Source organism: Lampris incognitus, chromosome 21 (assembly GCF_029633865.1).
Source record: "Lampris incognitus isolate fLamInc1 chromosome 21, fLamInc1.hap2, whole genome shotgun sequence".
Classification (NCBI taxonomy): Eukaryota; Metazoa; Chordata; class Actinopteri; order Lampriformes; family Lampridae; genus Lampris; species Lampris incognitus.
In genome coordinates this window covers 22,711,364-22,725,748 of record NC_079231.1, presented here as the reverse complement: position 1 = coordinate 22,725,748, position 14,385 = coordinate 22,711,364, and the positions used below count along the sequence as shown (strand labels likewise).

Here is a 14,385-nt window from a genome sequence, read left to right as displayed (position 1 = left end):
TCTGGTCTGACAGGACGCGGAAGCGGGGCAGGCTAAGCTAACTGCTAGCCCATGCAGACCGGCGTTCCGATAACACCGAGGGCGGTCTGGCGGTGGCCTCACCTGGCGTTGACTGGTGTTTTTGATGTCGTCGTGTGGAGTGCGGGGGTGGGTGTTTGGGGGGCTGGCGCTGGATTGGCTGGGGGACCTGGTCTTCTTCACACAGTTGCCACAGGGACTGCGGCCCCTACGTGGGGCTGCGCCCAGGGAAGGGACACGGAGGGCGGTCTGGCGGGACACGTAATCTGGGCAGGCTGGGCCGGCTGCCGGCCCATGCAGACCGGCGGTTCCGACAGTCATCCTGGCCGGCGTTTGTTCCCTTGGACAGTGATTTGTTTTGTGTTGGTTTGGATATGTGTGTCAGTTTGAATATGTGTGTTGTTGTAGTTCTCGGATGTGTTCTTGTGTATGTTGCCCTGCTGGGGGCAAACGGCGTGTCGTTTCACTTCGTGTGCGCGAGTTCATGAGGTGAAACGACAAGTGAGGTGTTCCTGATTCCTGATCCACAATAGTTTCTTATCGCAACACAAGACCGCCAGCATCGCACAAAGCGGGTCTGTAGCATGATGGTGCGAGGCAGCACACAGTGATTGGTGGGGGTCGTACTTGCGGAGTTTGTCGCCAGTTTCCCGGCCAAGACATGGCAAGAGTTTATGGCACTGTGATTGCCGTATCAGACATGGTGACTATCGTGCAAGACGAAGATATGGTGTAGTGTGGTCACGGCGTTACAGATTGTGTAAGACCTAGTGTGTTTGCAGTGAAGTGTGGGAAGTGACCGGCGGGTTACGAGGACTCAGGTGTCGGCGTCCATCCTGTCACGCAGCTGGAGGAAGGACTCGTACCGTGTCGCGGTCTAACTCGGGCATGTCTCTCTCTCTCTCTCCTCCCCCAGTTTGAAAAAGACAGGCAGCACGACATCCGCTCCTTCTTCTCCCCCAGCTCCGGCAAGAAGAGGAAGAGGCCAGAGGATGACGAGGCCTCTCTGGCCACGCCCTCGCCGACGCCCCCCTCAGCGCGGCGCAGAGAGGCGAGCTCCGAGGGGAAGGGTTCGGAAGGGGAGACGCCCACCCCGGAGGACGAGGGGGACTTCTCGTCCCGGCCGAAGAGGCTCAGGACACCCCCGGTCAGCAAGAGCCCTCGGTGTCGAGTAGCGGGCGAGTGGAGGGCCTCGGCGGGCGGGCGCAGGTTGGAGAGGGTGTCCCCCAAAGAGACGTGGAGCTGTGTGGCCTGCACGTATTCCAACAGCAGCCTGCTGCCGTACTGTGAGATGTGCGAGGCGCCGCAGACCTCCTCGGGTGAGTTGAAGCACAGAGTTGTGGTTGATGTTGTGGTGTTATTTGTGATATCAACAAGTACAGAAAAAACTAATTGTTTGTGTGCGTGTGTGTGCACACATTCGTGGATAACTGCTTTATCTACCTCACCCTCCCTTTGACGCGAGCACGATCAGTTTGGGGAAGCGTGTGCTTGTTTGTCGGGAAGAATCGGGAATCAATTTTGAGGCAAAAAAAAAAGAAAAAGAATCCCTTCAACTCCTACTCAATGTTAAAAGAAACACCCTAACGCTTAAATCAATTCCTCACCACCTCTCCCCCCGAGACGATATCAATCATGGCAGTCTGCTGACAAGATGCTTTCTGGCTGACGTCATGGCTCTCGCCCCAACGCCGAGGCGTCGGTGGCAAAGAAGAAGAAAAAACAAGAGCATGGGCTCAGCGGAGTCTGAAATAGCCGGGCTGTGATAATATTGTCTCTCTCTCTCTCTCTCTCTCTCTCTCTCTCTCTCTCTCTCTCTCTCTCTCTCTCTCTTCGGATGACAAGAGCGAAGCGTAATTTGCACCTGTCACACTGTGAGAGAGATAGAGAGACGGAGGACCGGCGCCTTCGGTTACACACCAGTCTCGTGCACGAGCTGTGAAAGTTTAGTTTTGCTCTGGCCCGTATCGCTTTCAGCTGTAGATGGTATCTGACACTGGTGGAGCAGGACTTCTTCTTCTTCTTCTTAAGCCTGGTAGTGTTGAGCAGTTCACACCCGCATCTGGACCAAGGGAAGCGTCTCGAGCCCTGTCTGTCGAATACTGGATCCATGTCAGTAGCCTCTGGAGTTTTACACAGCACGGTTCTCAGCACCCTTCAGAAAATATTCAAATAGGTGTGTGTGTGTGTGTGTATATATATATATATATATATATATATATATATATACACACACACACACACACAGGAGAGTTTATATAAGAGAAAAAGGGACAAGTTATATAGTACAGCTAAATAGTTTGTCCTGCCTCCTCACTGTGGGGGAACACTGGCTGAACTCTACTTGGTAGGTAACACAGGGACTCGAACCTGCGATCCCTTTATTGGTAGGCAATGGAATAAACCATTTTCTTGTTGGCAGTTCGTTGACTAGGATAAAGACAGGTGAACCTTTCTCCACCCCAAAAGCACAGTGCACAACACCTCAGCGGCAGCGTTTTAAGTATTGAAAACAGAATATTTGCACACCAATAAAGAAATATTTGGGGCGTCTGGGTAGTGTAGCGGTCTATTCCGTTGCCTACCAACACGGGGATCGCCGGTTCGAATCCCCGTGTTACCTCCGGCTTGGTCGGGTTTCTCTACAGACACAATTGGCCGTGTCTGCAGGTGGGAAGCTGAATGTGGGTATGTGTCCTGGTTGCTGCACTAGGGCCTCCTGGTCGGTCGGGGCGCCTGTTCAGGGCAACTGGGGGGAATAGTGTGATCCTGCCACGTGTTACGTCCCCCGGGTGAAACTCGTCACTGTCAGGGGAAAAGAAGCGGCTGGCGACTCCACGTATCGCAGGAGACGTGGTAGTCTGCAGCCCTCCCTGGATCGGCAGAGGGGGTGGAGCAGCGACCGGGACCGCCCGGAAGAATGGGGTAATTCGCTGGATACAACTGGGGAGAAAAACGGGGGGGGGGGGGGGGGAGATCCCAAAAAAAAAGAAACAGAATATTTGCACACCAGTAGAGAAAACCAGTCTTCTGGTTTATTGGCAAACACCTTTACATTTAATTGCCCTCAGTGTCGTGGTGTAAAAGTGTGCAGGGAGTTGGCAGTGTGTCTACGAGAACTGTACAATAAGAGTCTTCAGATGAGTTCGTATGCAGCTTGGCCTGTGAACGTTGGGATTTTGCATTGTTAGCAGAGGCCAAACAAGCTTCAGCACAGCGAAGTGCTTCAGTCCCAGAACAGCAACAAACACACACCATCATCGGCGGTCACTCGGGGTCGAGTATGACTGTCCTCCTTGTGGGTCCTTCTGGGCATAGAGGTCGATCCTGGAGCCGCATAATGGGAGGATGCGTGACAGGTTTTTACGTGGAGTGGCTGATGTGCCTGCAGCCACCACACAGTTCTTGGCAGGGGGTGGCCAGAGTCCAATGGCGTGGAGACCCGAGATGATTGAAGACCACCCTCTGTTGCAGCCTTCATCCACCTTCACTGTTGTTGTTACCTGGAGACATCTTCCACCAGTTCTGCCGTTGAGGTCTTGTTTGGATCGCGCTTCATCTGGAACCTCCCCCTTGACCTATCCACCTTGGGTGACCCTACCAGGTGCCAACCTCCAAATGGCATAGCTCTTGGGATCATTGGTACACGCAAGCTTCTCCACCACGGCAAGGTGGCGATCCAGGAGAAGACACACACATACATTTGTATACTTCCATTTTTGTGATTATCCCTCATTGACTACATTCAGTCCCTAGCCCTTAACCTTAACCATCAGAACTACATGCCTAAGTCTAACCCTAAACCAAAGTCCATCCATCCATTATCCGAACCACTTATCCTGCTCCTAGGGTTGCGGGGATGCTGGAGCCTATCCCAGCAGTCATTGGGCAGTAGGCAGGGAGACACCCTGGACAGGCTGCCAGGCCATCGCAGCCTAAACTAAAGTCTTAACCCAAAAATAGCCAATTAAGAACGTGAGGACTGGCCAAGAAGTCCTCACTTGGCAAAAATATCTTCGCTCTGCTGGTTAAAAAATCAAATCAGTTGTCACAAAGATAGTACAAGTACACACACACATGCGCTGCTTTTTGTTAATAAAATTCTCCTCCATTTCATGCTCGGCTGCAGCAAGTAACTATTCATCAGACAAGCTAACACCATGGTCACTCTTCATTCACAGTGGCAGGCTGTGTCGACTTCTAGAAGTTGAATTTAACAACCCGCTAAATCTGTAAATGACAGGCTCTCCCAAACAGTCACACCTGCATTAATGGAGATGTTTCTCGTGGTGACACGGCAATTCACGGTGCTGAAAATGTGAAAAAAATATGACATTTAGCCAGGACAGAGGAGGCGGCATAACTGGAGTGTTCTGCATGAAATGCTACGCTTTCCACGACTGCGACATCCGCACCAGAATCGCTTCAGCCCCCAGTTACAATAGTAATGGGAAGTTGTTTTGGTGGATTATTGGTGCGGAGACGTTTGAATAAACCCCATAGTTTTGCAGTACATACTGACTTAGATACTGCAAAGACAAAGAGCTCTCATGCACGGTTCAAACAGTTGTATGTCAAAAAGCACACACGTTAAATATCATCTCACACATATGCAATAAACATGTCATATCAATGTGCTTTCAGGAATCAGGACATACACAGACAGCTGCAGCTGTAGGGGTACCGGCTGTGCTCAGTGCACCGTTCGTCCAACTCACCATTAGATATTGAGATGCATGAAACAATTTACCAGTTAATCTTCGTTCCAACCCTCACCTGTGGTCATGAGCTTTGGGTAGTGACCGAAAGTGTGAGATTGCGGATACAAGCGGCTGAAATGAGTTTCCTCCGTAGGGTGTCTGGGCCAGGGGCGAAAATCTGGTATCAACTTTGGAGGGGACAATTACATGAAATTTTCTCAAGCGCAGTTCCTGAGGGGACACCAAAAGTAGTGCTGTAACACATGGCCTACGTTGTAATATGTTAAATGTATATTGAGGAACCAGAATTACTACTACTGGATAATTGATAGGTAGTTAACTAAAGGGTTGTCCCAACTTGTTCAAAGGTTTCAATGAGATGATTACATTTTTGTGATTAAATATGCAGACATTGCCATTAATATTAATTAGTTGTTTGTAAGTCATAATTTTACCTTCCTTATTCACAATGTCATTTATAAAAAGAATGCCTTTATCAAACATTTTTTACAAAGTTATAAGCTTTATCAATATATTAGAGTTTAACCATATTATTTGATGTAATGTTTGTTCTGTATTTTCTGGAGGATAAAACTGATGCATGCTGATCTTGGAATGCTACAGGTGACTGTTGGTCTTGGAATAAACTGATAGCAAAGATTCCATCTTTGACGACGCCACATATATGGAATAGGTGTTGTTAGTTAGCTTGCTTGCTTTAGTTTGGTCCATCGGTTTGCTCGCCAGTTCTGCAAATTCAGCTACTGTGTGATCCCTGCCAACAGAAAACAAAATGGCGATAATCCGATTGACTTGATTGTTAGCTATGTGCACTGAGTGCCTTTCAGGCGGTAGACATGAACACACGGTCACCTAAGGTCATTGCATTGCTAGTTTCTCTCACATTCAAACAGCCACAAACACTGGTTGATGCTACTGTAACTTAGCTAAGTTAGCTAGCAAACATCAGTTAACCACTAGCTAACATAAAGAGTGACCTGTAATTCAATGCAGCGAAAATGAAGACTGGTCACGATTATAAATGTGTTTTATCGTATTGAGTGGTAGAAGTAAAGAAATGTCTAACATATCATTTGTTTGAACTGCTTATTGGACTGGAGGTTAATGTTAGCCAACAAAGAAAGATTGTCAGATCTCCCACACGCACTGTAGTACTCGGGAGGAAGGGGAGAGGCAGTGGCAGTGGATCAAACCATTGTGATGTAAAGGGCGGGGGATCACAAGTTTTTGAAACTTAAATATGCACTATTAAGTGTCTATAATCAGCACAGGTGCTTTCGTTGTGTATGATTAATGTTATTGAAATTACATAGTAATGTTTACAGTGATATATTGGGGGGGTATATAATATTTTTCCCAGGATGGGGGATATCATATTTTTCCGAAGATGGGGGGTCCTCTCCCCCCCTGTCCACCCCGGGATTTCGGAGGGAGCTCGGAGTAGAGCCGCTGCTCCTTCGTGTCAAAACGAGGTGGTTGAGGTAGTTCGGGCATCTGATTACGATACCTCCTGGGCGCCTTCCTTTGGAGGTTTACCGGGCGCGGCCAACTGAGAGGAGACCCCGGGGTAGATCCAGAACTCGCTGGAGGGTCTACATGTCCAATCTGGCATGGGAACACCTTGGGATCCCCCAGGAGGAGCTGGAGGGCGTTGCTGGGGAGAGGGACATTTGGAGTGCCCTACTTAGCTCGCTGCCACCGCGACCCGACCCTGGAGAAGCGGCTGAAGATGAATGAATGAATGAAACAAGAGGGAACCATTGTTCACAAATCAAGAGGATGTCCAAACTACGTTTGCAGCGGCCTCACCCAGTACTGGTATGAGAAGATGGCAGTGCGAATTCACATTTGTAGTGGCCTCATCCAGTAACATGCATACAGTGTCTTTGTCCTTGTCTGCATCTAAATTTTGTCTTCGTTTATTGGCTGGGAGAGCTGGCGCTGGATCTGCTGGGAGAGCTTGGTCTGCTACGTCCCCCTGGACCCAGGGACCACGGCCCTGCCCAGAACTGCACCCGAGGAGGTAACACCAAGGGTGGTCTGACAGGATACGGAAGCGGCGCAGGCTAAGCTAACTGCTAGCCCAGGCAGACCGGCAGTTCCGATAACACCAAGGACAGTCTGGCGACGGCCTCACCTGGCATCAACTGTGGTGTTTTTGATGTTGTTGTGTGGAGTGCGGGGAGGTGTGTCGAGGGTGGCTGGCTGGGAGAGCTGGCGCTGGATCGGCTGCAGGAGCTTGGTCTGTTGAGTCCGGTGGGCCCAAAGACCACAGCCCCTTTCCCTGGAGATGCGCCCGAAGAGGAAATACTGAGGGCGGTCTGACAGGACACAGAAGCGGGGCCGCAGGCTAAGCTAACTGCTAGCCCATGCAGGCCAGCAGTTCCGACAGTCATCCTGGCTGGCGTTCGTTCTCCTGGACAGTGATTTTTTTCTTTTTTTCTTTTCTTTTTTTAGACATATGTGTTAGTTTGGATATGTGTGTTCTTGTAGTGCTTGTAGTTTTTGCATGTATTTTTGTCTTTGTGTTGCACTGCTGTGGGCTGGGGGAAACGGCATAAAGTGTTCCTGACTCCTGGTTCCTGACATATATATATCCACAAACTACAAAAAAACTACAAAAACTACAAAACACCTATATCCGAAATATAAAAAAAAAAAAGAAGAATTCACTGTCCAAGAGAGTGAATGCCAGGATGACTGTCGGAACTGCCGGTCTGCATGGGCTAGCAGTTAGCTTAGCCCACCCCGTTTCGCGTCCTGTCAGACCACCCTCAGTGTTTCCTCTTCATGCACAGCTTCAGGCAGGGCCGTGATCCCTGGGCCCACCGGACACAGCAGAGCAAGCTCTCCCAGCCGATCCAACACAGCTCTCCCAGCCAGACACCTTCAATACACCTCCCCACACTCCACACGACGACACCAAAAACACAGTCAATGCTAGGCAAGGCCGCCGCCAGAGCACCTTCAGTGTTATTGGAACCGCCGGTCTGCATGTGCTAGCAGCTAGCTTAGCCTGCCCCACTTCCGCGTCCTGTCAGACCACCCTCGGTGTTTCCTCTTCGGGCGCGGCTCCAGGCAGGGCCGTGGTCCCTGGGCCCACAGGACGCAGGAGACCAGGCTCTCCAGCTGATCCGGCGCCAGCTCTCCCAGCCATCAGACGTGGACAAAGACACGGCATGGACGGAAAAGTGTGTGTGTGTGATTTCTCCAGTTGTCTGTACAGTACAAGTGTACATACATTGTTGTCCCCGTGTTTCTGTGGCGAGGGGAGGGGGAGGGGGCACTTCAATAAATGGCTACAGAGACAATAATCATGGCCCTCAGCTTAAAACAACAGGGCTGGGCACCCCGGTGGCTCACCCGGTGAAGCGCGTACCATACATCAAGGCTGAGTCCTTACCACAAGTCACCCCCTCTCTCTCCCCTGCCTTCCCTGGCTTTCTCTACTGTCTCCGTCAAATAAAGCAAAAAAAAATGGCAAAAAATGTATTAAAATAAAGCAGGGCCCGCCTGGTGAAGTCGAGGAATGGCCCTAGCAGGACTTCCTCCCATTTACGTCTTCCTTGGCGGGGGGTGGGAGGGTGGGGGAGGCGGAACATTAATTGAGCTGTCCCTCTGCAGTCTCTTGCGGCTTGTTAGTAGAGAGGGGACGGCGGCGGGGCCAGAAACCAGGAGACTCAAGTGACATTTGATAAAGCCTGCGTGAGGATGGCCTTTTTGGAGCACGGCGGCTCAGCGAGGGGACGATCGCTAATTAGCCCTGCGTGTCCAGCCGGCCCTACAAGTTACTGTCTTGTCAGGCTCCACACCTCCAGCTCGATAAATAAACTGGGGTTGGAGCCACGAAATGTCCATGTACGTGGAGGTATGTGATTGTGTAGCACGCCTGGACTGAGAAAAAACATTTTTTTTTCTTCGTCACCTCTGACACCACTCGCCACTTTAATTGGGAGCATTGTTTTAGCATTTAATTATGAACAGAACTCAAAACTCTAATTGCAGTGCACCTATAATTAAGATTAGCAGCCGCTTGTCTGAACTGATGAATGATGCCCCACAGCGTTACACTGGAGGCATATACATATATATATATATATATATATATATATATATATATATATATATATATATATATATATATATATATATATATTTATATATATATATATTTATATATATATATCCATCCATTATCTTAACTGCTTATCCTGCTCTCAGGTTGCGGGGATGCTGGAGCCTATCCAGCAGTCAGTGGGCGGCAGGCGGGAGACACCCTGGACAGGCCGCCAGGCCATCACACAGACCCACACACACTGGGAACAATTCAGTACGGCCGACTCACCTGACCTACATGTCTTTGAACTGTGGGAGGAAACCGGAGCACCCGGAGGAAACCCACGAAGACACGGGGAGAACATGCAAACTCCACACAGAGGACCACCCGGACGACCCCCCAATGTTGGACTACCCAGGAGCTCGAACCCAGGACCTTCCTGCTGCAAGGCGACTGCGCTAACCACTGTGCCACTGTGCCGCAAATAATAAAATGGCAGCGCGAACCGCAGCCGGGAAGCGAACCCGGGTCAGCCACACCAGCAGGGACCAGTCTAAAAGGTCCGACCCAAAAGATAGTGACGTATCTGAGTGAATAGAACTAGGAAACATTCTTAGTATAATTGCACTAGCGTCTTCTCTAGTCGGGTTGGTGCACCTGTTCAAGGGGGAGGGGGGGGACTAGGGGAATAGCGTGATCCTCCCACGCGCTACATCCCCCTGGTGAAACTCCTCACAGTCAGGTGAAAAGAAGCAGCTGCGACTCCACATGTATGGGAGGAGGCATGTGGTAGTCTGCAGCCCTCCCGGATCGGCAGAGGGGAGACCAGGATCGCTTGGAAGAGTGGGGGGATTTGCCAGATACAATTTGGGTGAAGAAAGGGGGGGGGGAAATCCAATTAAAATAAAAATGCTTCCAAGTATTTTTGACTCAGGTATTGACACTATCTTTCGGGTCTGACCTTTTAGACTGGCTCAGAACAGTGGGGGTAATGTCCTTGATACAACTGGGGAGAAAAGGGGGAAAAGGAAAGTGATGCCAGGTCCGTGAGCGATAGCATCATGCTGGTATTCAGTGAAACGTTCCCCTCTGGATTCTTGCCCGACTGAAACCACATCACACTCTTGTGTGTGAGTTTGAGGGATGTGCGAGGGGTCAGCTTCCTGGTGCAGATGGAAGTGCAGAAGTGGCGCGATAGGCAGTTCGCTGCGAGCCAACAGCTAGAACAGCTAACTCTTAATTCTCATTTGCATCCCAAACAGCGACATCTGATCGCTGCGGCAGACGCGGCGCTTGCTGAGAGTTTTGTGTTTAGCAGTGATTGCACATGATGCAAACAAGCAATTAGCGACACAATGAGAGAAGCGGTTAAGTAATTTGCCCAATTAAATGCTCTAGTTGTTCGAACTGTGAATTGACAATGGGACAAGCGGAGGACGCCTGCTGGTTCATCCGCCGGTGACCCCTCTCATTCACATTCTGCACATGAGCAAGGCACTCAGTCTGCTTCAGGGGTGCTCCACTGCACCATCTTCAGGTGCTGTGTGTGTGTGTGTGTGTGTGTGTGTGTGTGTGTGTATTTCAGGATGGTTTTGCAGAGGGGACGTGACTAACGACATAACAGTTGTTCGATTCCGAGGTTTGTGCATCCATTTTGGAGTAGCATGTCACATAATGTGTGTTGTGCTCTGTTGATGAGAAAGGCAGATGACTAGTCATCTGTCACGCGGTGTTTTTTTTTCACAGATGAGGGGCTCAAGATTGCCCAGAACTTAAATTATATGCAAGATTAAATTCAATATCATTTCAGCAGTGTGTCTGTCAGACTGTCTCACTTTCCAGATGAGGAATATCTCGCCTCGGGAATGAAAATTCTCCGAGTGTGATTACACGGCATAACTCAGCCAGTAGAGTAATCTCCCTCTGTTTTCTTCTGGTCTAGAGCCGTCCGGGCCGCAGCGCCCCGCCTCGCCCGGACCGCAGCGCCCACCTCGCCCAGAGACACCCGCGCGGTCCTCTCCGGCACCGACAGTGAGCCGGAATCCAGCCCCGGAAACGCCCGGCGGCCAAAGAGGCACAAAGACAAAGACAAACAGAGAGGAGGGGAGGAGGAGAGGAGGAGGTGGCGGATGAGACCCCAGAAGACAAACACGGACTGGCAGAGGACGAGCAGAGACCAAAGGTAAACAATCAGCGGGAAAGCGAATTGACGGCGGCTCTGTCCCCGCTGATCACACACACAGAGTAATCCGTCCCCGCTGATCACACACACAGAGTAATCCCACCTGCAATCCCCCCCCCCCCCCGCTTCATACCCATGGAAATTGGCTGGCGGAGAATTGTCACCTGCCAGTATAATACTACTTTAATATCATCTCCTCAAACCAATAAGGGAATATGTCCCCGTCCATATGGGGCCACGGTGGAGAGGTGGGGTGGAGGTGCATAGTCTTCTTCTTATTATTATTACAATACTTAATACTTATTTATCACCCAGCAGGGGATATTGGATATTTCCTCTCACAGCAAGCGTTATTCAGTGAAGCTACGTTAAGCTAAACCCCCCTTTAGGATGCTGGGTCCTCAAACAAGTGAAGTGGAACAGGGGCGCCTTTCATATTATGAAAGAGAAATGCAAGCGGGATCATTCCACTATATTCAGTATTGTCTCGCACACAGCTGATATGACAACTGGCACATGACGTTTTGAAATTCGTTTGTGTAGGGGCGTCCCGTTGCCTACCAGCACAGGGATCTTGGGTTCGAATCCCCGTGTTACCTCCGCATGGTCGGGCGTCCCTACAGACACAATTGGCCGTGTCTGTGGGAGGAAGCCGGATGTGGGTATGTGTCCTGGTCGCTGCAACTAGCGTCTTCTCTGTCGGTCGGGGCACCTGTTCTGGGGGGGGGGGGGGCATGATCCTCCCACGTGCTACGTCCCCCTGGTGAAACTCCTCACTGTCAGGTGAAAAGAAGCGGCTGGTGACTCCACATGTATCAGAGGAGGCATGTGGTGGTCTGCAGCCCTCCCGAATCGGCAGAGGGGTTGGAGCAGAGACCGGGACGGCTCGGAAGAGTGGGGTAATTGGCTGGGTACAATTGGGGGGGGGGGATCCCCCCCCAAAAAAAGTCGTTTGCATAGTGCCCATCGCTATCGGCCCCTGGTGAGGCTCCAACTGACCAACCCTTTCCGTCCATCCATCCATCCATTATCCAGACCGCTTATCCTGTCTCAGGGTCGCAGGGATGCTGGAGCCTATCCCAGCAGTCATTGGGCGTTAGGTGGGAAGACACCCTGGACAGGCCGCCAGGCCATCACACAGGGCCGACACACACGCACACACACACACACACACACCTAGGGACAATTCAGTACGGCTGATTCACCTGACCTACATGTCTTTGGACTGTGGAGGAAACCGGAGCACCCGGAGGAAACCCACACAGACACGGGGAGAACATGCAAACTCCACACAGAGGACAACCCGGGACCACCCCCAGGTTGTACTACCCCGGGATTTGAACCCAGGACCTTCTTGCTGTGAGGCGACCGCACTAACCACTGCACCACCGTGCACCTCTGACTCTTTCCAATGAAAACATATGTTGTTTTCTTTTTTTGGGGGGGGTTCATTTTTCTCCCCAATTGTACCCGGCCAGTTACCCCACTCTTCCGAGCCGTCCCGGTTGCTGCTCCACCCCCTCTGCCGATCCGGGGAGGGCTGCAGACCACCACATGCCTCATCCATACATGTGGGGTCGCCAGCCGCCTCCTTTCACCTGACAGTGAGAGGTTTCACCAGGGGGGGAAATAGCGCGTGGGAGGATCACGCTATTCCCCCCAATCCCAAACAGGCGCCCCGACCGATCAGGGAGGCACTAGTGCGGCGACCAGGACACATACCCACATCCGGCTTCCACCTGCAGACACGGCCAATTGTGTCTGTAGGCATGCCCGACAAGCTGGAGGTAACACGGGGATTCGAACCAACGATCCCCATGTTGGTAAGGCAACAGAATAGACCGCCACGCCACCCGGACGCCCCGTGAAAACATATGTTTATCACAGAAGGAACAAATTCCCAATTAACACCCGAACACAGACAAACCCCCATGGTACTGTAGCGAAGCTGTGTGAATCTACGAGTCTCGGAGGGAGGCGGCGAGAACAACAGCGATTAATAAGCACGGCGTGTAACAACATCAACAGATCTGAGAGCCTGTCTGTCACAGATGGAATCCTCCGGAACTCTGGCGACAAACAGGCGCCGCACAAAAACCCTTTCCATCTCGTCGAGCTGGCACCAGCCCCGGGCCTCTCACAGTGTTTGTCTTGTGATGGAGCCGCCACATCGATCGCTGCCCCACCGGGCTCGCGGGGACATGAGTTAGCATCCTAACAACGGCGCCCGGAGCCACGCGCGCACACAGACTCACACACTCCACAAACACACTAAAGTGTCTCTGTAGACCAGCTGCAGGTGAGAGGAAGAAGCCGCATTGTTGAGCAGAAATGGCAGCGTTAGAGACGTTCGCCTCAACATACCTCTGCACGTGCACACGCACACACACACACACACACACGTGCGAACACACACGTGCACCACGCACTCACCCTCCACCCCACAACCCGCTCCAGGATTCATTCCATGTCAGTTTCCCCTAACAGCAGAAGGCGGTGGCTAATAGCCCCCCCTCGTGATTTGCTTGCCGACACCTGCGGGGGTCTTTCTTTTGTGCCGTTGTTGCCGTGTTTTTGCGTCGTCGCTGCCCGTCTCTCGGTCTCCAGTGGCGAGGCGCTAATGTGGAACACAGCGGTTGGCCAATAACACTGACCCGCGGGTGGGGTGCCTAACGATTTTCTTCTACTCCCCCCCTCCCCCCCCCCCCGTCTTTGATGGTAAGCCACGGAGCTGTCCATCACCTCCGCCGCTTGATTGCCCCCGAGATGAGACTCCTCAGTGCACTTGTCCTGCCCTGCTCTCTCTCTCTCTCTCTCTCTCTCTCTCTCTCTCTCTCTCTCTTCTCTCTCTCTCTCTCTCTCTCTCTCTCTCTCTCTCTCTCTGTCTCTCTCTCTCTCTGTCTCTCTCTGTCTCTCTCTCTGTCTCTCTCTCTCTCTCTCTCTCTCTGTCTCTCTCTCTCTCTGTCTCTCTCTCTCTCTGTCTCTCTCTCTCTCTCTCTCTCTGTCTCTCTCTCTCTCTCTCTCTCTCTCCTCTCTCTCTCTCTCTCTCTGTCTCTCTCTCTCTCTCTCTCTCCTCCTCTCTCTCTCTCTCTCTCTCTCTCTCTGTCTCTCTCTCTCTCTCTCTCTCTCTCTGTCTCTGTCTCTCTCTGTCTCTCTCTCTCTCTCTCTCTCTGTCTCTCTCTCTCTGTCTCTCTCTCTCTCTCTCTCTCTCTCTGTCTCTCTCTCTCTCTCTCTCTCTCTCTCTCTCTCTCTCTCTCTCTCTCTCTCTCTCTCTCTCTCTCTCTCGTTCCACCTCTCCGCTGCTCTTTACCTGCCTGACCCCAACATTTAAACGTTGACACAGCGATGCAGTCGCGTCGGGAGTGTGCGCTCACGTTTCTTTTCTCCTTCCTTCCTTTTTTTTTTTT

General features: G+C 51.4%; 1 protein-coding gene across 1 annotated transcript in view; it reads left to right on the top strand.

Annotated features, from left to right (window-relative positions):
• The window catches only part of zranb3 (zinc finger, RAN-binding domain containing 3), an 81,491-nt gene extending 70,520 nt beyond the window's left edge, over positions 1–10,971 (top strand). The window contains exons 13-14 of the mRNA XM_056301518.1: positions 935–1,337; positions 10,739–10,971. Coding sequence (XP_056157493.1) covers positions 935–1,337; positions 10,739–10,929 — 594 coding nt within the window. The 3' untranslated portion in view covers positions 10,930–10,971. The remainder of the gene's footprint in view (positions 1–934; positions 1,338–10,738) is intronic.
• Positions 10,972–14,385: the final 3,414 nt, after the last annotated feature.